A 27,285-nucleotide genomic window follows, 5' to 3' on the forward strand; every position below is an offset into this window, starting at 1 on the left:
GAAAAGTTTCCTTAGCTCAGTTTATATTTTACATTTTTAACAATTTTCGCATAATTAGAATATCAGGTAAATATCCTAAAAATTATACGTGTTCACTTTCAGTATTCCAGTTTATTTATTTATATTCTGGCATTTTGAACAAATTATTTTAGTCTTTTGGCGAAAAAAATATTTTGCAACATATTCAAATAATGAATGATACAATGAAGAGTAACAGTCGGTATGGAAATTGGAGTGCAGTAGCTACACGCACGCGTGGGTGAGTGTAGGTAGGGAGGGTGAGTGGGTAGTGCGTGCCAGGTAGCCGTTGGCGAGTCGGCAGCTTGACCCTTCTGCTTCGTAATGACACTTTTTTCCTTCTTATCTTATCTCGCCTTGACCCCCACAGATATCCTCACTATCTGCCATAGTGTATTTCCTCGTCCTTTACCACCTCTTAATCTTACTCTTAATCATTCTTCTCTTCCTCTCATCTCTTCCGTTTTCTTTCCACGTATTCACTTCACCTCCTCTTCCTCATCTTTCCACGTGTTTTCTTATACTCCCACTTCCTCTTTCTCGTACCTCTTCCCACCTCCACGTCTTCTCGCTTCCTCCCACCTCCTCTTCCTTTATAATTATGCAGTATATTTTAATATTGTTTTACGTACAAGCATGTTTGAATGTGAGCTTGTGGGTTACGTTTGTGTACGCTCCGGTGTGTATGGGCATCTAGCGTGAGATGACGATTTGGGGAGAAGAGGAAATTGATAACATTGTGGTCAAGCGAGTGGAAGAGATGCAATGGCGCGTTATGGCGAAAGCGGCGAGGCGGATGATTGCAAATTGGATATGAAGCCTGAAACTGCCTTCGGTAGTATTTATGAATTTACTTAAGTATGTATTTATTTATTTGTTTATTTCAACATCTCGTATAATATAGCGTTAAAATCCTTATGTCAAGTAGTTGGGATGCTTTTATTATTTTTGTCGAGTTGCCAGTTGGGTAAATGTTTTTCGTTTCCTAGCATCTTCGGCGGGAAGTGTCTGTCGACGTCGTTGGGGAGATTATTTCGCTAAATCATTGTACACACACACACACACACACACACACACACACACACACACATATATATATATATATATATATATATATACGTGTGTGAGTGTTATAGGGCATGATGAGTTCAATTTAAGCTTCGCACACCAAATGACTTATGGCTGCCGCCAGGTTATTTTATTCAACCCATGCCCAGCCAAGAGTCATCCCCAATTCAACCAACCCTTTCTATTGACTTATACATTTGTTCCTGGTTGTCTCCAGACGATTTTACTCCGCACAGAGAAAGGTTAACGGAAAAAGGGTTAAATCTATATTTACTGATGGGGATATGGCTAACAGTTTGAAAGAGATACGATATATATGTATGTGTTCACGTGTATTATATATATGTGTGTGTGTGTGTATACGAAAGAGTAGAAGGGGAAAAGTAAAAAAGCGACAGTCCGTGCGACAGAATTGAGTATAGAGGGACAAGAGTCCGGGATGGATTCCCAATTCGCGCGGGAAAATGGAAGAGGAAATGGGGAAGGGAACGTTCGAAACGGAGGAAAAAAAAAACGACAGGTTGAATGTAGGATTTTGTCTTTCTCTCCTTTTAGGAACTAGTTTCATGCGTATTTTAAAGTTATGGAACATTTACGAAATAAGGGAATGATGACATCTAGTGGAAATATTCACTATGGAAATGTTAATAACGAAGTTAGAATTTAGGAAAGTTATTACTAGAAAGTGAAATATAAAACAACGAGAGGTGGTTTCTGAAAGAATGTTAAATACATTGTTTTAAATGAAGATGGCAAAAAAAAAAAAAGTCGGAGAAGGCTTTTCTTTGAAAAAATACATGTTATAGTACATTGGATCACGCACATGTCGGTTGCCATCTCCAGTGAGTTTGTGGTTATCCGCGTTGGGTTGGGAGCAATTCTCGTCACCATTCGGGAACAAATTGGGATCGGATCAAGCCCCAAGTTCCGCTGCCCAGGCACAACACCTTTGTGCACAGTCACAGGAGCTATCCGTGCGAGCAGGGAGATTATTTTATTTTATTTATTTATGTATTTATTTGTTCTACATATTTTTATATTCTGGCAGCTCTTCCTATTCTACCCTAATTAAGAGGAAAAATATATATATACAAGCCTTAGGAAAAATACGTATTTGTATGTATATATATGTGTGTGTGTGTATGTGCGGGATTACGCATCAGGAAAGAAACTAACGAAGCAAAGCGCTTTCGTATATTTGTATTTCCGAGCTAGCGTTGAAATAGATATACGAAAGCGCTCTGCTTTGTTTGTTTATCTTTCCTGGTGGTTAGTTGCTCTCACATTTGTAAACACGTTTCTAGTGTTCTATTGTATAATCACTATATATATATATATATATATATAAATATATATATATATATATATATATATAATACACACACACATACTCTCTTGTTCAATTTCCTTTGATGTTCTCTTCATCTAATCCTCTCTCCTCCTCGTCCCTCTGTCCCCTCACTATCCTTCGTGGTTCGTACACACATTAGCAGCTGATTGTCTCTCCCGCTAGTTGCCATTGTACTATTCCCACGCCCCCCTCCCCCTCCCCCCTTCCCCAGCCCAGAGCAAAGCTTTCCCTTTCAACTCGTCCATCTCTGTCTTCCCCCAGCTCCTCCCCAACCCCCTGGACAGCCGCAAGAAAAGGCTCCGCAAAGAACAGCCTTCATGTTTATAGGTGTTTGGCCAAGCGTAAGGAGGATGTATATAGCCGTACACACACACACATACACACATACACGTACGTATACACACACACGCATACACATACACAACACACGCATTCACTCATCCTACCATATGTGAGTTGGCAACCCCCTTTCAATCCCCCCCCCCCATCCGAGCCATTTACCCTACATGGTTGTTTTTTTTCAGTGTGATGCAACTCTGTCTCCCTTTCTCTCTCTTCTCTTCTTGTGAGATTTTGTGTTCCGTTTTAGTCGTGTTTGTTTTTTATATTGTTTCGTCTTCTCATAGCAGGAATATTTTGTGTATGTTTATCCCCCCCCCCTCCATATCTGCTTTTTCCATCTTTGTTATCCATCACCCATCACTGTTCTCTCCTTCAGCCCTTAGTTATCCCTTTTTTCTTAAAATTTACTTAACTTTAACCTCATCTTTAGGGTAAGGACCTATCTCCACCTTATCGTTTGAATGAAATTTTATGAGTTCTGGTCGGAATGAGATCTGCACGGGGGGGGGGGGGGAGGCGTCACCTGGGCGAGAGTCATAAAAAGTGAAAGGAAGAAAGTGTCCAGCCTTGGGGGCCCGTCCAGGACGGCCGGCCTACCCCCTCGGGGACGGTACAGCCTTCATACCTCACTACGATGGCTGAAAAGATGTCTACCTCTCTCCTCCCCCCTCTCTCTCTCTCTCTCTCTCTCTCTCTCTCTCTCTCTCTCTCTCTCTCTCTCTCTCTCTCTCACCCTATCTCTCTGGCTCTCGCTTTCTCTCTCTGGTTTTCGCACTCTCTCTCTCTCTCTTTCTTTGTGGCTCTCGCTTTCTCTCTCTGGTTTTTGCACTCTCGCTCTTTCCCCCCCCCCCCTCTCTCTCTCTCTCTTTGTGGCGCTCGCTTTCTCTCTCTGGTTTTTGCACTCTCGCTCTCCCCCTCTCTCTCTCTCACTCACTCACTTTCAGTAGGCTCACACCCGAACCTGAATAGAATCACCAGGCGTCGCCTTTTAACTCCTCGTTGCGCGTCCCGATCCCTCAGGGATCACTTTCACTCCCATCTCCTCCCCTGACTCCCCCACAACCTTTACCCGATGGCCCTTCGCCTCCCTCTAAGCCTTTCACTCCCGCCCTGCCCCTCCGTATACAATGTGACGTCACTAAGCGTATTATTTAATGCTTGAAAATTGAATGAGTGTTAATGGTCGCTTGGGAACATACATGTTTGTCCTGCGTGGCTCAGTACATGTGTACACACAAGCAGTACATGTATACATACACAGTTGCTTACCCGTGTTCACACAAACGTACACAGGCGTACACTGTGTGCGAGCGGGAACACACACACACTCACTCACACAAAGTGAGTGTGGTAATGTCATATTATTATTATCATCATCATAAATGTTGTTTTTGTTATTATTATTATTATTGTTGTTCAGCCTCACTGAACTTCTTCTACCAGCTCGATGAGATTTGAATTGTGGTTCCTAAAATACGAACGGAGATGGAGATGCATATTTCTTCTTCATTTCCTTCCTCCACTTCTCTTTCTTCTTTTTGCCCTTTACCCTCTTCTCCTTCTCATTATATACTTCTTCTATTACTTCGCCTCCACTTCCAACTCCGCCTCCTCCTACTTTTTCCTCTTGTACTTGACTAACTCCTTCATTAACCACCAGCCACAACTTTCTTCCTTGGCGTGACGCTGCAATGTGATTGGGCACAAAGATGTCGTATGATGAGTGTACAAGAGAAGACATCGAGGGTTCAAGATGTTGGATCTAGGATTGGTCTTACAAGTGTTTGGGTTTTGAATGGGTGATGGGCTTTGTGATGGTGTGATCCGTTGATTGGCGTGAGAGCTAGAGTAGGCAAGTTTTATAAGGTTGTGCTGCGGGGCGAGAGGAGGTAATCTACTCAAGACAAGAAACTCACATTAGAAAGTCGGCATTTAGCTAAAGCCAACCACAAAGGTCAGATAGGTCATCCCTCTTCCTGGATTTTTTTTTTTTTTTTTGGGGGGGGGGGATTGTTCTGTCGAAAGTCCAAGAGTTGTGTCGTCCCACTTTGGCCGTTGGTGACGTCATGTCCCACAACGGATGAGGGAGGGAGAGAGAGAGATGAACAATTTCGATTACTGGGGACGTTGATTACTGTGGGGATGTGCACGGCTATAATTGTGGCTAAATTCACGACAGTGTTCCATTAATTTAGCCAAGATCGAACCTCCAATGAGAGAAGAACCGACATTTGTGTGGCGTCACTTCTATTTAAAAGATAAATGACGTCATAGTCGAGCGATCTTGAATTACTTGAGAGACGTGGGAATTGATCGGGTCTAAGGGGTGGTCGGATTCAGACCATCTCCATCTCTTTCACCTCGTCTTCCTCTTCCTTCCTCTTCTTCCCCGCGCCTTCCTCTTCATCCTTTTTCTTTCACTTTTCTCCTCATCCTCTTCGGCTTCGTCCTCCGCATCCTTTATAAGTCTCTCTCGAGTTGACATCGCCAATCCTGAACATTGTTTTATATATATGTGTGTGTGTGTGTGTATCTCCAAGTAAACATTTATCGAATTATTTTTCAGCCATATTTATACAAGAGCTTAGAACGTGTTTTGTATATAAAAGATGTCTATTTTTTTCTCTGAAAATAAATCCTGTTGCAGCGTTTTTTATGCACTTTTGCATTGTTTGCCTATTTTGTTCTGAGGTTGAATTTCCCCTCAACTGAATAAAATCGACTGGAAGCAGATAGAATAAATTCCAGTCGTAAAATGCAGCTAACGTCTTTAAAGTATTTTCTTGTTTAGAAATATATTAAGGAAATATGAAGATGAAATGATGTACATACCGAAAATGTTCAGTAATTCTAACATCTTGATTGAAGCTGAGCATCAAAGTGGGCTGCTATAGCGTCTAATAATAGTAGATAGAGATTGGAGACAGGAGCCGATGCTGTGGATGGGAGAGTAAGTGTGATGAATCAGGAGTCAACTGCATGGCGCCGAATTGCGTGAACTTGTGGTGGCAACACTGATGGCGTCGAGATTGCAAGAAGTCAGTTGGATCTCATTAAACCCTTCAAGAAGGTGACGGTACACGCCGTGAACCAAACATAAACATAGATAATGTAAATTTTGTTCGTTTGATGAGACGGACTCTGAACGGGCGAGACGCCAGTTGATGCACTCCACACGCTTTCCCCCAAGACTGAATAAAACGACTACTTCTTAGTCAGAAAAAGAATGTAAACAATGTCACCATGTTGAACCCGCTAAGGGTCGGCCCGCGCTGAATGGAGGCGGTGTTTGAGACAGCGTGGGATGGAGGCCAGATGGAGTTTGTGGAGGAATGACGATCAGGCTTGGGGCGGGTTCTTGATCATCCACTTGGCATCGTACCCTGAAGCTGAATGGAATTGTTTGGTAGGAGAGGTATGTTGGGACTGCCATGTCAAGATGAAAACTATCGCCGTGGCAGTGCTCCCCCCCTCTCTCCCTCTCTCTCTCTCTCTCTCTCTCTCTCTCTCTCTCTCTCTCTCTCTCTCTCTCTCTCTCTCTCTCTCTCTCAAGCTGTTGGCTCATTTGTTAACAGTGATGGAAATACGTAGACGTTGTGTTATTGTTGTTATTGGTATTGATGATGGTAATAGTAGTTGGTAGTACTGATTGTACTAGTAATAGTTGATAGTGGTAATTGTGATAGTCATGGTGATAGTGGATAGGGTCCCGCAGGTCACAGGTGGGTGCCGTTGATTGTGGTGCTAATGAGTTTGGTGATAGTGTGAAATTGTAGGGACGTTTATGGAAGGTAAGATTTCCCGTGATTATCGGTAATTGTGTGTGTGGGGAGTGGGGTTGCTTTAAGCGCGTTCGCTGGGTGGAGCCGCAAGGAAACACCAGTCTTTTGTAACAATGATAACGGTTGGTGCGAATGAAAAAAAAAAGTCGGAAGTAGGCTAAGGAAGAGAGCAGCAAGGTCGAGAAGGGAGGAGCATTATAATGAGTTCGATAAGGAATTCACGTTCCGTGTGTGGCGCCGTTCTCATCAATGGTTCGTTCCTCATGTGGATGGAATTAATGACATGCAAGAATCTCGTTCACCCTGGGGGGGGGGCTGCGTAACCAGGACTAAATTGGACTTTGTCCACCCCCATCCCCCGTGACGTCACTGAAGAAAATTATTTCAAGGTGCATCGTTGCGCTGCAGAGTTCAAGGAGGAGCTCACGTCCTCGCCCGGACATGGAGGTCGAGCTGGCCTTCAGGAGTGAAGTAGACCGAGTTGGTGGCTGTTACTACTTAGGAAGGTAATGACGCGAGCACCTCTGGGGAGGTAATGACAGGTAATTTGTGGGTAATTCAGACGTGGATCGGGTCCGGGGAGGTGTGGGAGGAGACTCCTCCTCCTCCCTTCCCCCAAGGGCAGCACTGGGTGCTCCCAGCACCTGTAAGGAGATGCGGGAGAGAGAGAGAGAGAGGTTGATGCAGGTGTTCTGTAGTTGTTAAACCTCAAACTATCCTCAACTGAATAGAATTTTGGGCGTTTACTCAGAGTAACATCTCTGAAGTGAATCGGAAATGCACTGTGGTTGCCAGTGATTGCCACTCGCACCTACTAGAGGTGACTGTCGCCTTCTGTACCGGGTGGCACCTTTTCCTTTTATCCCGGTTAGCGCCAAGCGATTTTATTCTCACATCTGTGTCACTCCCGAAGCGATGGGGATAGAGGAGGATTGTACTTTTACTTCGACGGGCACGGCGGTTGTCAAGGATCAAAGGACCCTTAAGCTAGCCATACACCTGCAGATTTGATCGCTCAGTTCCAGCAGATTTGATCGCTACGGACCAAATCTCCTAAATATCTGCCTGTGTATGGGGCGATAAAGATAAAACCTCGCACATCAAATCGCTCATTTTGATCTTCCATCATGTTGGAAGTTTTTACCCCCGTACAGATTTTATCGCTGAGTCTATGGATAAATGCGAGAGTTCTTTCCTTCCACAGGTTGAATAGTTCAGTGTGTGGCTGACAGCAGGAGAGATAGGTTGTGCCCTGAGCGGTGTCACCATGGTTTGTGTATCTGACGCTCGTTTTACGAATACAGATTTTATAACAGAATTCATTGAAATCTATAAAACACATACGTGCTTATGGCAAGTAAAATCCCCAGAGCATACAAATCGTGACAAACGAGATTCAGCCTACAAAAGTCTTTTAACTTATTGTCAAACAGTAAACCCTGACTGTGATTTATCTTTTGTAAAGAAGAAAATAGCAAACTTGAGGAATGCTTTTAGAAAAGAACATGCAAAAGTTAGAAAATCTACGAAATCAGGTGTTGGTGCTGAACACACACTGGAGGTGGAGTTGGATATCTGAGCGATTCTGCGCAGTTAGTGGCGAGTAGAGCGGCAGATTTCATCTCTCGCATTCCATATCTGTTGGTCATGAACGATCAAATCTGCAGGTGTATGGCTAACTTTAAAAGGACTGTGTTGCAATGTCGCTGGGAATTCGCCCGTAGTCTCTCTCCGGGGATGGGGGAAGGGGTGCGTCCTACATCCCCTGGGCAGGGATGACTCGTCATCCACGAGGAGCTGACATGGATGGGAATAGGTATGTGCCTCAGATTTAGCTACCTCCCTTGTAAGGGGGAAAAAGCTCTTGGTGTGTGTGTGTGTGTGTGTGTGTGTGTGTATATATATATATATATATATATATAACCAAGGTCTGGAGAAGCTGGGAACAGGGATTGGTGAGTAGGAAGAGCTGTTGGGAACAGAAGAGTCTGCTGGATGCTGCAGGAGAGCCCAGGAGCCGTGACACTTTCTGTGGACGGGGGGAGGAAGAGCAGGGGGGGGGGGATGTGGTTCATACGTGGCAGGGGTTGAGGTGGTGGGTGGAGGGGGGAGCGATGACGAATGGCAACCATTAGTGGAAAAGGATGAGAAGCCATTGGGGGGAAGGGAGGGGTCGTATAGGGGAAGAAGAGAGGAGGAGAAACATGAGATGGAGATGCGTTGTAGGGGTAATTGGTCTGGGCATCTGAGACTCTTGGGGTTCCGGCGGTAGTGTGGTCTTGTTCGATCAGATTTGCGGTCAAGAGGATTGGAAACGAAAACCGAAATATCAGCGTGATGAAGTCTCTCTCTCTCTCTCTCTCTCTCTCTTCTGGGTATCGTGGTGACAAATGTCGAGGAAAATCCGGGATTACTTCGACCAGGGAAAGAACAGAGGCCAGGAAGGGAGCCATTTAACCGTGGAAAGGGCGGAAGGAGATTGGAATGGGGGGAAGGGGAGGAGGGAAAGGAAATGGGACTGGTTGACAGGATACGGTGACGTGGGACGGGATTAAGGGTGCAGTAAATTCAGGCAGCCATTATGTGTCGAGCGCAGTAGAGATTGAGTCGTGTGGACGGGCGAGGTTTAGTGTTATTGAGGGGTGGGCCCGGACGGGGCAAACCAGGTGTTTCGTGAAGGGCGTCTTCATGCGTAGCCGCATGTGTGAAGGCCCAAGTATGTTTGCATGTCTCTACCCGTATGTACAATTTAGAAAATATATTTTTCGACACTTGAGTAGGAACTGGTGGTATTTGTAACAGAAATAGACAAGAGGATCTATTTGTTGATTTAAGACCAATAACTACATATTTCTTCGTCTTTATTACCCAAAGCTCCACACCCGCAGGTGCTAAGGAACGTGTGTACTCAACTGTACAGCACGACCCACTTCCACGTAAAGCCTGCCTTGGGAGATTGGAGGAGGAGTTGCTGAGTGCTGTGTTGGATTTCAATAATGCTTCGTACAAGTTGGACCCATCGATTCCGAACAGCTTCTGTTGACTTCCTTCCCCGCTTCTCCTCATCTTCCTCGTCGTCCTCCTCTTCCCCCTCTTCCTCCTCTTCCCCTGATTGGACATGTTTACCCATTCATCCTCTCCCTGCCTTCGCTATTCACCACCAAGTACTGGGACAAGACTCGTAAATTGGATAATCGTGACGTCATGTCGTGTTTCTGGATGAATGGCGGGAACGGGGAGAATGATGCGTTGCATATGAAACTTAATATTTTTTCGCATTTCTAAAATTGTATTCCTACATATACGTGTGTGTGATATGTTGATATGTTGAATGCTCACTTGCCGAGCGGATTTGAGCGTCACGACTTGCGGCGGAGGTCGAATTGACGCAGTTCGAACTCTGCCGCCAGCAAGTTGGACCAAGGGCATGATTTATTAAATTCCACGCTACAGTCTTCTGTAAGGGGCATGGCCATAGCTTCCTGGCAGGGGTAGTTCGCAAGGTTGCAATGCAACCAAACCATGTTTATATTCATTAATAATATTCATTTATAATACTAATGATGATTATAAATAATAACTTATGTTCACGTGGCCCCCGCTTTGGCAAAGGGGTTAGAATTTGTAGACCCAAGGTAGCTTAGAGTAGGACGCAGTCTAACCTTCTCAACTTTGTTCACTCAATATGGCTGTTTTTTAACAAATGGTAACAAAATTGATTTACCTCTGACACTAGGCTGGTACTTGACTGGTGAATGAACATCTGGTGTGTCTGTATGTGTTTGTCTTAGGTCACATTATTAACCTTAGATCGGTCTATATACGAACTGTCATCCGGGAGGGTGGAGTGTCGATCACGTGTCCAGCGCGGGATCCAAGACCATGATGAATCACGACGCGCACGAGCATTAAAAAATTGTGTATGCATGTACCATATATATATATATATATATATATATATATATATATATATATGTGTGTGTGTGTGTGTGTGTGTGTGTGTGTGTGTGTATGTATGTATGTATGTATTATTCGCTCGTATGGAAATTAGACGAACTGGCTGACTCGTTATCATTTTATGCCCATAAATGGCGATGTTGTTCTGGACTCGCACGAAAAGCTCGTTTGGCAAACAGTTGCTGGATTGGTGGGACCACGGAGGCGTCAGGGGCAGTAAGGTTGGACAAGAAATTGTGTGTGCATGTATATAGTCGAGTATTACAGGACCAAAGCCTCTTTAATGCTCGGTCGTTTTATCCACAGTTCAACACATACACAACTGAATTATTCTATATTTATTTATTTGATTGTTTTTATGTAAATACTCTCCTGGTTGGTGTGACGTGCCTGTGTGTACGAACGTGAGCGTGTCAGTGAGCGTTTATTTTTTGTTTGTTGACAACGGTTTAGAACAATGTTGCCTGCGTGCGTGTGATAACCCGTGAAATGTTTTAGTGTTTTTTGGTCGTTTACTCGTTTTATTATTTATATTTGTTTAATGTTTGTAGTTATTAAAGTTTCAATTAAACTTTTTCAAAGGGGTCAGTGTGCGTGTGTGTGTGCTTTCATGTACGGGCGCGCGCGTCGAAAAACAAGGCAGCAGCGTCATGCGTGACCGAGCTGGGCGTGCGTGTGCGCGCGCTTGTTCGTCGAGTTGTGAAAGGGGGAATCGTTTGCATACCTTCGTGGTCTTAAAGCAGTTCCTCCCACGGGGGTAAGGAAGGAATGCCGGGAGGGTTGCCGAGACACCGTGGGGTGTGGGGAGAGGAATGGGGGAGTTAGAGAGCGGGCAAAGGAAAGGGGTAGCGAAAGAGGAGGGGATTAGTGATGGTGGTGATAGTGACGGTAGTGACATCGGCAGTCATGATGTCAGCGATCGTCATAGTAACATTGAATCCAGATCTCTGGAGATCGTAAGGATCCAACACTCAACGACCCCCGACTCGCTCAAGCACTTGCGATCGCATGATGCGTGGTAAATTCATGTAATCCAGCTACATAAATATTTTCCCTACTGTTTTATTAAGAAGTGTAATTGTGGCGGGAAGGTTCTTTGGTATATTGTATTGAGGACTTTAGGAAGACGGGAGTAGGGGCGAACGCGCCAGTATACTTCCATTCTGGTTACTACCAGACGATTTCATTCATTCGTGAGGAATCCCTTGCTAAAGGAAAGGGTTACCAGCCCAGGACGAGGGCTAGGGAGGAGGAAGAGGGTGTGAAATGTGGACACCTGTGGCTTAGCTGACGCTGGCAGGTGGTGTAGGCAACCACGGGTCAACAAAGCAGAACGCAGACTTCAGGAGATGCCAGTGGGTGTTGCGCGGATGGATGCGTATAAGTGTCGTCTTTGGCAAGAGCTCGTGTTTATGTTTTAGTGTTTGGGAAAAGTTCTGCATCGGTTTTGGGTAAGAAAGGATGCACAGATTGTGCAAACACGTGTACAGACCCGTGCCCAGGTTGTCTCAAAACCATGCAGATGACGCGAAGTCAAATTTCCCCATGTAACATGTGTACAAATGTACTACTTCACCAGACTCAGCTAGCGGACACAAGTAAAGCTTACACTAAACGAAAAAATACTATTACATTTCATGGCATAGAATTATACATGCTATATACATGTGTGTAATGACGTACAATGTGTACATAATGTTGATATTGTAACACCAAGTATGCATTCGGCCCTTGAGGATGGATTCTCATAGTTAAAGAACTTGAAATCCTGGGCGTACATCCAGATGTTCGGCTTAGGGCGGGTCCCAATTTGCCCAGTTTTGGGCTTCCCTTCCAGGGGAGTAGGGGAGGGGGTGGGGGAGAGTGCCGAGAGAGAGATAGTGTGTTTGGGTCCTCGTGCATGTTCCCTCCGGGGGGGGGGGTCACCAGTTGAAGTCTTGTTGGAGAGCCACAGGCGCGGGTGGGCATCGAAGCTGGAAGTCGATGAAGATTCGAACAATCTTGGGCGACGTGCGTGAGATGATGACCAGTCACTATTGTGATTTTCATCACAATACAAATTATATATATTTATGTATTTATTTATTTGTGTATTCATATTTGTGGGGAGGCTGAAAATAGAGGACTGTTCAAGCAAAAGAACTGTGCGAGTATTCTGTTTAAACATGAAGTTGATGGATTAATCGCAAGCCCCTTCAACTTGAATCAGATTGCCTGCCGTCGCCGTTTTCAAAGACGTTAAGGACAAGGGCAGTGGTGAGGTAACACAGGGGCCGCATGTTTTGTTTCTGTTATTCGTATCTTAATCTATATATTCATTTACTTCTGTATTTGATTTAATAGTACGGAATATGGCAATTTGGTCTTTGCGTAAACTGAAAAGTGAATATAGAAGGAAAATACCAACGGTTTAACTTTTAATTCAGAGCAAATGGGCTTTTCACTACCACACATAGAGAGTGAGGAATGACTATTGAGTAACCCCACGTACCTTTTGCGTGTACTCCGTGCCTGCCGTGTAAGGAAGTTACGATTGTGCAAGGCAGATGGAATTCATGGGTCGTAGATGGGTGATGCCGGCCGGTGTCGACGCGAAAGTTTGTGTGTGCTTGTACAGTAGCTCTCCCACTCCCTCCCTCCCTCCCTCCCTGCAGTAGAAACGACAAAGCTTCAAGAACACATGGAATAAAACATGAGGGTTATTCTAAGCCTCCTTGTTAATGCGCTAAACATTCATTTGGAAAATTGACGAATCCTAAGAGGAAGTGCTTCGTCTCTCTCTCTCTCTCTCTCTCTCTCTCTCACTCTCTCACTCACTTATATTAACTTGACTTATGGTCTTTGTGTAATGGCTGAAATAGACACGAACACAATTATTTACTGTAGTTTCACATTCAGAGTTATACTAGGAACGCATGCTACATAAAATCATTGAATTGCTGCAGTAGTTTTAAGAAGAGAACTCCTACTGATAGTAGGCTAGTTGTAAAACTTGCATACACTTACACATATGTGCGACTCGACAGCGCAGTGATAGCGTTCGCAACCGCTACTCCAGCGGCCCGGGTTCGAGTCCTGCCCAGGGCTACAATAATTAGTATCGCTGCGCTGCGAGCCGTTACTTCAACTCTGCCGGGAGTCGTGTTTGTGCTCGGGTGTATCTAATGACTATGAAAGTTATGTATCAATACAGAGAGATTTAAAAAAGACAATAAGAAAAAGAAAACGACAATACGAAATGAACATCGCTGAGAAATCCAAAGAGAATCCCAAAGAATTCTATAGTTACATTAGAGATAAAAAGGTTGTTAGGAATCACATTGGTCCACTATTATCTGCTGACGGTCAACTTGAATATTCAAATGAAGGAATGTGTAATATCTTAAACAATTATTTTAGCTCGGTATTCGTAAACGAAACACCTCAAGGTGAATTCCAAACTGAAACCTGTGAAAAGTCTAGGGTAAACTTACTCACTACGGTAAATATAACAAAAGAAAAAATTAAAAGGTGTATAGACAAACTCAAAGTTAATAAAACACCAGGGCCTGACGGTTGGCATCCAAGAATCTTAAAGGAAATGAAAAATGAGATTGTTGTTCCATTAGAAATTATTTTCAAGAAATCCATCATATCCGGAGATGTCCCAAGAGAATGGAAGCTAGCTAACGTTACTCCCATATTCAAAAAAGGTGACAAAAAGAAACCAAATAACTATAGGCCTATAAGTTTGACTTCAATCGTAGGAAAAATAATGGAAACTATCATCAGAGATGCTATCGAACATCATTTAGAAAGTAACCATTTGATAAATGATAGCCAGCATGGTTTCAGACGGAAACGTTCTTGCGTGACTAACTTACTCGAATTCTACAACACAGTTATCTCGAATTATGACAAAAGAAACAATATAGATTTAGTATATCTAGACTTTGCAAAAGCTTTTGATACCGTCCCACACGAAAGACTACTTATTAAATTAGCTTTGCATGGAATAAGTGGTAGCCTATTAGGTTGGACTAGTAATTGGTTGAATGATCGAAAACAGAGAGTTGTTTTAAATGGAAAAACTTCTGAATGGAAAAGTGTTGCAAGTGGAGTTCCTCAGGGTTCCGTTCTTGGGCCACTTCTATTCATAGTATATATAAATGATATAGACCATGGACTAAAATCTACTGTTTCCAAATTTGCTGATGATACAAAACTGTGCGGAGTGGCAAATGATCACTCAAACCAATTAGATATTCAAGAAGATTTAGATAAATTACAGCAATGGTCTGAAAAGTGGCTAATGAAATTTAACACAAGTAAATGCAAGGTAATGCACATAGGTAAAAATAACAGTAAGTACGATTACAAGTTATTTGGAAATTCGTTAACAAAAGTGGATAGTGAAAAAGATCTCGGCGTAATTATCAGTAACGACTTCAAATCATCCAAGCAAAGTATTTCAGCCTCTGAGAAAGCGAATAACATTCTAGGACTCATTGCGCGATCTTTTGATTTCAAAAGTCCATCACTCATTAACAAGCTATATAAATCGTTAGTTCGTCCACATTTGGAATATGCTGTTTCCGTATGGTCACCGAATCTCATTAAAGACATTGACAGATTGGAAAGAGTACAACGGCGAGCCACAAAACTGATTCCAAATATCAAAAATAAATCATTCGAAAATCGACTAAAACATATGAATCTGTTTTCCCTAAAAAAGCGTAGACTCAGAGGTGACTTGATACAGGTCTTTAAAATTCTAAAGGGAATTGACAACATCAAAAGTGACCAAATTTTTACATTGAATGAGAATCAGACAAGAAACAATGGTCTCAAACTGTCCGGAAATAGATTCAATTTAGAAGTAGGTAGAAACAACTTTGCCAACCGTGTAGTTAATGAATGGAATAAACTTTCTGCACAGGTAGTGCAATGTAGTTCAGTTCAAAGCTTTAAGAATCATTTAGATAAATACCTAAGTAAGATGCTGTAATGATTATAATTTATCTTATATTATTTGTTTTTGTTTTGTTATCATTTGTCTGTCTGATTTTTATTTATTATTAGTTATATGTCAATTTATTATTATTTACTATTTACCTGTTTGTTTATTATTTAACTATACCTATGCATTTATTTATGTATTTTATTTGTTATTTACATTATCATAGTTTTTATTTATTATTTTATTATTAATATGATTTTTTTTTCGCATCCGACCTAGATATGGATCAAAAGGTCTCCTATAGGTATGCTCCGCCTTTGTAATCCTTTGTACGGTCACAGTATTACCTCTAGATCGGTCATATATGAACTCTCATCCGGGAGGGTAATAGCTGTCGATCATGAGTCCAGCACGTGATCCAAGATATTGTTGAATCACACGCAAACATGCATTCAGTTGGAGGAGATTTACTCGAGAATTAACTGCAAGCAGTTGAATTAATCAGCGAAATTCTTACATCAACTCCAAGAAAACAGAATGACAAGGAGGAGAATTATATTTGACAGCTCACTGGCGCTTCGAGCTGCCCCCCCCCCCACGCGTTGTCGAGTCGTCGCGTCGTCTCCAGTCTACCCTACCTTCTGAACTTTGGTATTCATATGAACTGCTATAGAGTTGATAAAGTATTTTTAATTTTAGTTTCCTTGATACGGAAGTGTTACTTCTCCGTGGGCTGCTTTAAAGTCAAATGTAACAGCAGACTTGTCTGTATAAATGTTTTATTGTATTGGTTTGTTTTCTCTAAATGTCGGCTTGTACTGGTTTATCTTGTTGGCCAGGATGTATTCATTGTTTCTTCTCGTATAAAAGTGGTATATGTTTTACTGTAGCTCTTTGTGCATGATTTTGTCATTTCGTTTGTTTTCTTTCATGTTCTTGTCTGTACTGATTGTCGTCTTTTTCTCTTTGCAGCCGTTCCTGGCCAGTATGTAGGAAGTACCCCCACCTGTACAGCTAGCAGCGACCACCTCCACCAGATGTCATGGCGGGCCTTGAGTTGTAGGCTGGAGTAGCAGGGAACAGAAGCAGGGAAGGAGTACCAGGTGGAGGAAAAGTAGGCTGGCTGGACAGAGTGGGAGAGAAAAAAAAAGAGTAAGAAAGCTCTTCAAGAAGAGTGAGCGAGGACCAACGGAAGACTGGCGTTTTTTTTGAAAAGGCAAGTGCTTGAAGAAGAAGAACGTTTGAATGAGCAGACGGAATATCATTTGAAGCGTGGGAAACGGTCAAGCTTGAGCTGACAGTTGCAGAAACCGCCATCACTGGGGTAAGGCGCCACCCGTAGACGCGTAGTTAGGCCCTTTTCGCACCAAAGACCGGCCCCGAGAGCACTCGATTTGAATTGTCGGCTTTATAGCGTCAAGTGGAACCGCATAGATAGTGCTGCCCTCCCAACCCCCGCATGCCTTGCTACACCACGTAGGTGTGGTCGAAGCAGGGCGCCTACTTTCACTGCAGCTTCGGTATTGGACTTTCTTGAACGGGGCGGAACGTTGGGCCTTCGCTGGAAGACAGAAGAGCTGTAGCCCATGACACGTCAGTTGAGTCGTCCGGCAAACGACTTTGTGAAGAGGTTTTCCTCCTCCTCCTTTTACTGCTATTCCACGTCTTCCTACTGGTACTCCTCTTTCTACTCCTACCACTCTTGCACCCCTCCCCCCTCCTCCGCACAACCGGGCGAGTTTGTAATGAAAAACATTGTGTTGTGACGTGGCCCAGGACTCAAACACATGAATTTTTGTTAGTGTATGTACAAACACACACACTACAACCCTAACCTGTGCTGCAGCAGCGGAAAGTCTTGGACTTTGCTTGGAGAGTGATCTTAAAAATGAAGTAGTTGGTTGTCACATGACCATTATTATTATTGTTTTTTCGACCGAGTACAAAGAAGAAAGTGCAATTAACGTAGAATAGCTGCTTGTTGTAGACACCGTAGCACCGCAGGAATTCTCCTTTAAGCTCACGAGTCATTACCGTGTGTAAAGACTAGAGTAGATGAGTCAAGGTAGCACGTGCCTGTGAGTCGTGTCCTCCTCAAGTCACAGACTCGAGTCGCACTTAGACGGCTGGGACTGTAACTTAATCGAAATTGAAAACTTCGAGGCCCACCCTTCCCCTCCTTCCCATTTCAAGTGCCAAATGAACATTGATCACCACCTTGTGCAAATTGTCGAATCACATTGAAATAAAAGAGTGTTTAATGTAGTGCCCGCAGTCTCTTCACGAAGAGAAACACCCTCCACCCTTTTCGCAAGCAAAGACGTAGTCTTGTTAACCTCACCCTTACCGAAGTGTCGCCCCATGAAGGACCACCTCGTAACGTGAAGTTCCTCCCCCTCCGCAGCTGAGCGAAACATTTCGGGCCCACCCACTCAGGAGAGAAGAGCAGCTGCCTCGAGGATCACCTCCGGGAGACCCCTCGAGTTCTTGCACTTGAGGGACCCTCCTTCCCAAGTCTCGCCGCTGTCGTCGTCGGCGGCGGCAGCGCCTTCATTTCCTTCGTGGTCCGGCCCTTAGTAGGGAGGAGGACCCTACTCGCCCTCCGCCATGCCGTCCTTGTTGGCCTGTTTCGGCTGCGGTCGGAAGGAGTCTGATGATATCAAGCAGCTGGACTACAGCCACTTTTCCTTGAACGATGTTCCCCCGGAGGTCTTCTCCTTTGAGCGCACTCTCGAGGAACTGCACCTCGACGCTAACCAGGTAAGTCGTCGCCATTATATTTTGGCTGTACAGGTTTCGTGTTCCTACGAACGGAGAGTGTGTGAGAGGACCTACTAGCTTTCTCTCTTGCAAAATGTCGTGTCCGTGGCATCCTTACTCCCTGACCTCGGTTTCTTTTCCAAGTCATTCTTGTGTTTCTCCACAATGTGTAGTCCTCGCCTCTCCCCAATACTGGGGACATTGGCGGTCACCGTGGCCCTCCTTTTACCACCACTTCTCCACAACACACTCCTTCCGGCCTCTCCACACAACTCTCATCGCCCCTCCCTCTCCCACCTTACCCATTCACTCCACTCTTTACCACAAATTTACCTGCCTCCTCATCCTCCCACGCCTCCCCTCTCCTTCACTCTTCCCCTACCTATGTCATAAGCCCGCCTTTTCCCACTTCAGTTCTTTGAGCCTCCCTCAGTTCTTTGACTTTATTCTCCCCTAGCTCTTCACCGAGTGATAACCCATCTTTCACCTCAGGCCAAATCAACTCGGACCCTACCCAGCAAATTACCGCTACCTTGCTCTTGTTTTCACCTCAACCCCATCCACTTTCACTCTCCTCCCTCACAGATCATCTTTTCCCCTCCCTCCCTCACTCTCGCCTTCAGTCCCTTCAACCTTCTTCCCCCCTTCCTCTCCCTTTCCATATCTCCCCATTCCCCTTCCTCCTCTTTCTATACTTCCCTTTCTACTACTTTCCTCTTCTTTTGAATATACGACTTCCTGTCTCGTTCCTTCCATCTCTTACCCTCCTGTCGTCACTCCCTGATCCATTCCTCACCAACCCCGCCCGAACTTAACCTTTCCCAAGAGCCCCTCTTTTTGTTCGGGTCCGCGACGGCCCATCCGCGTCCACTCCACTTGGCGGCTCCATCGTCGGATGTAGCGGGGCGGTGGTGAGCCCTTGCTGGACGTGGGTGGGGGAGCCTGTGGCCCCCGCCTTTGCGTTCAGTCCTGCTATGATAACTCCCTTCACCTCCTCCTCCTCCTCTTCTTCCTCCACATCTTCCTGGTGGTGGTAGAGCAACTGGCTCCTCTGGGGACATAGTTTGCTCATGGGGGCATTATTTGTTTAGTCTATTCACTTATTGATTCATCCATTTATTTACCCATGTATCTATTTATTTGTAGCATTTTTTATTAGTCAAGAAACGGGTGCTCCTGCGATTGAAAGGATCCTGTTGATGTTCAGGGACCATGTTCAAGGTCCTTTCTATTGTCAGGATTCTAAATTACGATCATCCGGTTGACTGGACCCCTTCTTTTTCTTCTTCTCCTTCTCCTCCTCCTCGAAGATAATTTAGGAATTAGGAAGACATTAATTTCACGAACATTGTCGGAAAAGATTAATAAAACTAATTTAGGTATGCAGCTTGCTTTTTCTAGTTACACAGGTATGCACATCCGGCACTTGCCCCAATATATATATATATATATATATATATATATATATATATATATATATATATATATATATATATATATATGAGTGGAAGGGTGGTGAGTTAAACACAAAGAACAGTTGGAGTTTTATTCACTGTTTAACTCACCACCCTTCCACTCATTTGTCTTACATACTTCAATATATATATATATATATATATATATATATATATATATATATATATATACAAAATGTGTGTGTGTGCAAGATTGGTTCCGAAATTAAGGGCTGGTGTATAGAGAGAGATTGGGGGGGGGGGCTAAAAGTTAATACCTGAGGACAGGAAGGAAGGAAGGGAAGAGACGAAATAGACCAGACCAAGTTAGATTCGCCTGAATAAGAGTATAAAGGAAAGCCATTGGCATCTTCACACGCCCACTTTAAGTGAAGTGGAAGGAACGGCTTGTGTGCAAAGGATCTTCGCATCCTATGGCGAGCGATCCCAGATGGCGGGAGAATTTGCTTTTAGGACGCTAAGGTCGTGTGTGTGTGTCCCGGGAATGGCCAGGAACCTGTTACCCCCCCCCCTCCCCACCCCCAATCTAAGCCGAGGAGCTCGAGTCCGGGGAGGAATGGAATGGTCGCCTTAGCAACAGCAGGAGAAACGAAGGGCGTCGTCATTACAGGACACCAGGACCGTGGGAGGTAGGGAGGGATGATGGGGAGGGGGAGCGCAGTGCCATGGACGGCTGCATGGTACAGTTCTTCATCACTTCATGTGACTAGAATAAAGACATTTATCTCCACTGCCCTCCGTGTAGTCGCGCATGCGTGCGTGGGTCATGAAAGTGTTCCCGAAAGTGTATGCGAAATGCGCGAGGTAAAATCGACGAGAAATTTTTGTAGGCAGGATAAAGATAAGGGTCAAGTGGTGGTCAGGAACTGGTGTGCTGAGGTGGAAGGTAAGTCGCCGAAGTCCTGGGAGGAAGTTAAGGCAAAGGGAGGAGACAAGAATGTTGCGTGGGTGGCGCGGTGGGGGGAAAAATAGTTACCGACTGGACGCATTGGCAAGAAGACTCCTTCAGTCCATGAAGTAGATGGAAACAAAATGGAAAATGTATAAATAAGTAGAGAAATAAATAGAGAATAGATGGAGAGATATATATAAGTAGGGGATTAGTCTTCATAATTGAGAGTCCTTGTAATCACAAGGTCCCGAGTTCGATGCCTCGCGACGGCAGGATTATCTTGATTGAAATGGATTGAAAAGTTCTTTCATCGTAGGCACGATGTAGTGACAGATAGCATCACGGTCCACAAATTAAACAAGGTCCTCTTGGCGGCTGAATGGAATTGCCTGGCGTTTGTCACAACGACGTCACAGATAGTGAACACCCCACATTCGAATTTCAGCCTAAGATGTCTCATTAATGCGAAACAGTTTGTCCTTCTTAGGGTGAAGGAACCGTTCTGCTTTGCTCTCTCATTATATTCATTTGCAGCCGTGTTCGTGTGTACTGAAAACAAACACACGAACTTTAATTAGTACTAGTAGTATTATTGGTATTGATGCTGTAGTTATCATTGTATTGAGTGAGGTCCTCGACAGAAACTCTCAACTCCTTCACAACTAAGGATGGATATCTCCTCAGCTCCAATGACATTCCCAGTTCGTAATGTTGAACAAAACCCGTCGTTTCTCCGGATGGAAAGGGATAAAAAATTGTGCGAAAGCATTGACTTGCTCTTTAAGTGCAAGAGGGGAACATGGCGGATAAAGAGGAGAGCAGTGTTTGTGTTGAGATGCCCCACAGGAGGACGAGAGGTCGAGGACGACGAAGCGTCGATGGAGGGAGACACTACTGTATCTTACTGGCTCGTGCCGGGAGTACAGCTAGGGAAGAAGGTTGGGCGTTGTCACATTAAAGGCTCAGAGACTCCCACTCTTCCCTTTTTATATCACCATCCTCCTCCTCCTCCTTCTTCCTTTATCTGTCCATATGCATTGGAGACACTTCCCACGGTTGTGTGTGTAATTCCTTAGGCATTATGCAAATCGTACTTCCTTCTTGGCTACCTCCCTTGTAAAGGGGAAAAACCCTTTGGCATATGTATGTACTTCCTTCTTTCCATCTTTCCACCCCGAAAATATGATGCCTTACTTTTTTTCACATCCTTGACAAGCGATTCTCTACTTTTAGCACTTTCAACACTTTCCTCCACCTTTCCTTGTTCTTGTTTTCATTTATTATTTTTTCCCTAATCGTGTCTGTACCCATGGTATTTTTTTCATTTTAATTGACCCCCACTTTACCATATCATCCTCGTTCAGTGTTTTGTATTCCTCTATTAGTTTATCAATTTCTGGTTTCTCTTCAACAGTTGCTTTTTCTAAATGGAATTTCTTAGTTTCTGGACTTAGAAATGTATGTGCGTCGATATCTTACGGAAATCGCGAGGAAGTACTGTTGCACTCCGTGTCGACTGCAGGGGTGAATCAACCCCACAGATGACGTGACAATCCTTAGTTAAAGACAACACGCTAACCACCCAACAACAACAGCTATCAAAGTGCACGCCCACAGACTTCAGGACTTGTTCTGTACACGGACGAGTGTCGGCTCATTTGTTGACAGCGCGTTCAAGTCGCTTGTCTTTGTCACAACCACGTGGTGGGGGTGGTGCAAAAACATAACCAGGGGGTACACGGCGGCATTACGTATGTTGTCGATTCACGGGAATATTAACCATGTGTTGCACTTTCATTGACATTCTGGTTTTGGTTAAATATGTGTGTGTGTGTGTGTGTGTATATATATATATATATATATATATATATATATATTACATATATATATATATATACATATATATATATATATACATATATATATATATATATACATATATATATATACATATATATATATACATATATATATATATATATATATATATATATATATATATATATATATATATATAATTTTTGTAAAATGAATTAGGAATGGACGCTGTTGATCATCCAAATTGTTTACATCGTCGTACATCGTGGCACCATTACGCGCACGAGACCACGGGCCAGTGTGCGCAAGACTGAAAGAAACATGCCCGTTAGACAATGGAGTTGTCACACACGGTATAATCATCATTTTCCGCCTCCATGGACTAGATACATAGGGTTATTTTGTCATTATCTTTGATTTACCCTGCACATGTGTGGTCTTGGATCATATGCTGGACTCATTATCGACATTTATTACTTTTACGGACCGGAGCTCAGAGCGCACACAAGTGTTATTTACAATTGTCTTGGTTGATATAAAAGATGTTAGCGTCCCCACCAGTGACCTTGCTTACTTCCTATTGTCATGAATTAGTGGTCAACCTTTCCTAGTGTACAAAAGCACATACAAGTCTCAAAACAAACATTTCATTGGTAGATCTAAATTCTGTATTTCACTATATTCCGCCAGAAATAAACCTAGCAAAAATCAAAATTCCTTAGACAAGAATTATACTGGCTTGCCAGCGTTCAGGTCATCACCCAGCACAGAAACACAACCAACACATCCACTTGGCAACACATTAAATGACCTAAGTGCAACTACCACACAGACAATACATAACACCTTACACTACACTCCCCTACACTCACTCTAGATAGCTCCACAAAACCTCATCACCGAGTGACTTATGAGAAGAATTAGTGGTCATAGCTAGTTCCCAGGGAGTTGTAGATCTGAAAACAGAATTGGAACAACAGGTTGATTAATACAGAAATAAATTAATCACTTTAGTTTTTCTTGTTCTTATTATGATTCTTCATAAGTTTTATGTAATTTTCCAGATTCGTGATTTGCCTCGCCAGCTGTTCCATTGTCATGGCCTTAAAGTTCTTGGATTGAGTGACAATGATCTTCAGGCTCTTCCACCTGCCATTGCTTCACTCATCAGCCTCAACACTCTTGATCTTAGCAAGAATGGTGAGTTTTGCAATATGTTTAATATTTTACACTAATTAAGATGAAACGTTATAAACATACAGTGTGCGTACCTGGTTCATCACACAAAGCATTGATAATGACAACAGGATGCACTAAAGCTGCCCTAATAGTACATATATATATTCATCATAAAATGTTCCCCATAGAACAGCACCAGAAAATTATAAGCATGCAGTACCAACACCACACATCCATTCCATGGCTTAACAAGAGCTCAACCAACTGACTGCAAGAAAAAAAATGTGGGCATTGTACTGTTCAGACATCCATAACAACCTTGTACACAAAGCAACACATACACACCCAGATCACAGAACAAACACTCCAGGACAGAGCACCAATCCCCTTATCCACTAAATTCCCTCCAGATATCGGCCTTACAGAGTAATTCCTCCCACAAACAAGAACCACATAAAGCATTGCATTTAAGCCGCCATATGGAAATGGCACCAGAATCAGTCACCACACAGAGGACACCAAACCCCTCATCTTGCATTTCCCTAATGTAGTCTTACTGTGAGAGAAACTGGGATGATTTGGGGAGGGGCAGAAGTTCCTGTCTTCAGTAAGTAGTATGCTGTTAGGCTGGTTAAAGGCAGACTTTGATGGCATGTTAGTTTTAGTTACCAATGAATTTGGGCGCCAATGTTATGCGGCTTGCTCTAATGGTGAGAAAAGGGGGAGGGGACGAGATGGCAAGCGAGGGGATGACTTGGTGTTTCAAGTTGTGGCCCAAGGCAATCTGGTCCTTCAACTGTTTCATCTGTCCTTATATTCAGGGGCAGGTCTTGACCCATGCTCCTAATTTGTGTGGGGTCAAAGTGTGATACATGGGAAGTTGAATGCACAATATTCTCAGGTTGCTGACTCACAAAGACAGAGGGTATGGGGGCTGGTTTCGCACACATGTTCCTCAAAGAAGCTTTGGTATTTCACATGGCCAGGCGAAGCATAGCTTGAGTCATTGTTGGCCAATGCTGGTAGTGCATGTGTATTTCTTCAAAGAGGCTTTGTGGTATCTCACATAGCAGGCCCTGGCATTAGTTAGTCATCTCTAGGGCTTGACAGGGTCCATCTTAGGCTGGTGAGCTGCAAGTACATTTCCTCAAAGAGGCTGTTGTGAGGGTCATGTGGCTGGGCAGCACATGAGTCACACAGCTTGTCCCATGAGCAATTCCCTTGGGGGGGCCTTAGAGGTCAAAGGTCATGGGATAGGGCCATGACACACCTTACATATGCCATAGGATGATCAGCTTGGTTTTGAAGTCTGCTTTATTCCATTGCAGAATAATGTAACAGAAAAAATAAACTGGGCATCTCATGATGTAAGCTTTCTCATTCAAGGAACAGTTGTATAATGTAAATGGTTAAGGTTCTTTGCTTACTGTTGTCACATCTGTGTCTAGCAATTTGGAAACAGTGTATTATTATTTACAGTATTTATATGTTTGATTTTTCATTACAGCTATCAGTGATATCCCTGATAATATCAAGGGCTGTAAACAGCTGAGTGTGGTAGATGCAAGTATAAATCCCCTATGCAAGCTCCCGGAAGGATTTACACAGCTTCTTTCCTTGGAAGAACTCTACCTTAATGATACATTCCTAGTAAGCCAGTGTCTACCATGTTTTCATCACTAGATTATCAAAATAGAATGGCTGTAATGTCAGTTATGAATTGTTCTTCAGCTTACAATAACTTTCCTTAGTCATGAAGTTTGTTGATTGTATTTATAAACACACACACACACACATATACCAAAGGCCCTCTTCCCCTTATAAAGGGGGTTAGTTGAGTCAAAGCATTCACCAACTTCTTGCACAATTAAAATTCAAATAATGCCCCTCCTATCTAGACAGTTTGTGGGTGGATGGTTCAACCCTGTCCCCTGCCACACCACTGAAGCCAAAGGCAATGTAGTGAAGTGCAGTGCTTCCAAAGTAGGGATCTAAACCAGAGGATATAGTAACCCCCCCCCCTTCATCCACTCAAAAGTTATTTGTGAAGTAGATGAGAGGAACATTTCAGGTTGTCATTCATTCATAGTGTCTCCATTTCAAAGTTATTTGACTCAGCCAATCCCCTGTATAATAAGAAGGCCAGTGGTTCATACAAACTTGTGTAGTGGTGTAATTAATTTCTTACCCAAGGATTTTTATTGACAGGAGTACCTTCCAGCAAACTTTGGGAGACTTTCCCGCCTTCGTATCCTTGAGTTAAGGGAAAATCAACTCAATACACTGCCAAAATCCATTGCACGTTTGGTCAACCTACAGAGACTTGATATTGGGCAGAATGATTTTTCAGAATTGGTGAGTTTTGGAACTACTGTATCTTCATTTTAATGCATATCCTATGTATGGAGGATCCGGTTTAGTGGAATGTTTTATTGAATGGATATAAGGAAGGAATCTAAAGTGAGAGAAAGATTTGGTTACAGTCATAGGTGTTTACTCCTGCAGGCATTGTATTTATATTTGTGTTCCTTCTTGCAGCCAGAAGTCATTGGAAGCTTACCCAATCTGACAGAGCTATGGTTTGATAATAACAAGGTGAAGTCCATTCCTCCCATTGTAGGTAAACTCAAGAAAATGTTATTCATAGATGGATCAAAAAATAAGATTGATTGGGTTGCATCTGAAATAGAAAACTGTACTCACCTGACTGACTTGTATTTGTCATCCAACAACTTAAAGGTAAGCATGCAAGTTTGTTCCTTGATGCACACAATGCTTAATCGAAAGCTTTTTGGGATATGGTACATTTTCTAAAATGCCATTCATATTTTGCAGGAGTTGCCAGAAAGCCTTAGTAGTTGCAAAAATCTACAAATCCTTAAACTGGATGACAATGCCCTAACCCACTTACCTCAAGGTATTGGGAACTTAACTCATCTTGAAGAACTTATTGTAACCCAGAATGACCTGGAGGCTCTCCCGCCATCTGTAGGTCTCCTGCGGAAATTACATACCCTCAATGTAGATGATAACATGTTAGATGAGTTACCACCAGAACTAGGCAGCTGTACAAGACTGAAGATTCTGAGTGCAAGAAGTAACCGTTTGGTCACAGTTCCTGGTGAGATCGGACATCTAGGAGCTTTAGCAGTCCTGAATTTGTCTGACAACTTGATCACTCACCTACCAGTTTCACTGGCCAAACTCAAAGTATGTAGAACATTAACAAGTTTAGTTTTCATTAAGGTTGAATATGTATAAAGGTGCAGATGGAGAGATGATAATGGAAGAGAAGGCAGTAAGGGAAAGATGGGAGATGCTAAATGTGAAGGATAGGGAGGGAAAGATAGCTGCAGTGGGAAATGCTAAGAAAATGACTGTGATGAGTGAGGAAAATGGAGGAGAAATAAGGAAGGATGAAGTGAAGACAGTTGTTAAGATGATGAAAGCAGGTAAGGCACCTGGTCTGGATGGATGCCATGCAGAATGTCTAAAAAAAAAAAGGAGGTACAGTGATGGTGGACTGGCTGGTGAGGTTATTTAATGTTTGCTGGAGAGAGGGTAGAGTGCTGGAGGACTGGAGGAGTGCCTGTATAATTCCACTTTACAAGGGAAAAGGGGACAAGTGTGAATGTAGTAGTTTCAGAGGGATTAGCTTGTTAGTGTAGTTGGGAAGGCTTATGGGAGGATCTTGATTGAGAGGA

General features: G+C 43.3%; 1 protein-coding gene across 3 annotated transcripts in view; it reads left to right on the plus strand.

Moving 5' to 3' along the window:
- The first annotated feature begins 18,005 nt into the window (after window positions 1-18,005).
- LOC143021773 (uncharacterized) overlaps window positions 18,006-27,285 on the plus strand; it is a 30,120-nt gene continuing 20,840 nt past the window's right edge. For all 3 annotated transcript variants that reach the window (XR_012966003.1, XM_076179492.1, XM_076179498.1), the window contains exons 1-6: window positions 18,006-18,217; window positions 23,467-23,602; window positions 25,089-25,231; window positions 25,790-25,936; window positions 26,120-26,320; window positions 26,417-26,791. Coding sequence is in view for 2 of the 3 variants with exons in the window: in XM_076179492.1 (XP_076035607.1) it covers window positions 18,065-18,217; window positions 23,467-23,602; window positions 25,089-25,231; window positions 25,790-25,936; window positions 26,120-26,320; window positions 26,417-26,791 (1,155 nt within the window). In the remaining variant the exon portion in view is untranslated. The remainder of the gene's footprint in view (window positions 18,218-23,466; window positions 23,603-25,088; window positions 25,232-25,789; window positions 25,937-26,119; window positions 26,321-26,416; window positions 26,792-27,285) is intronic.

The sequence above is a fragment of the Oratosquilla oratoria genome, chromosome 3, assembly GCF_046742065.1.
Source record: "Oratosquilla oratoria isolate Oo_2021 chromosome 3, ASM4674206v1, whole genome shotgun sequence".
NCBI classification, from domain to species: domain Eukaryota; kingdom Metazoa; phylum Arthropoda; class Malacostraca; order Stomatopoda; family Squillidae; genus Oratosquilla; species Oratosquilla oratoria.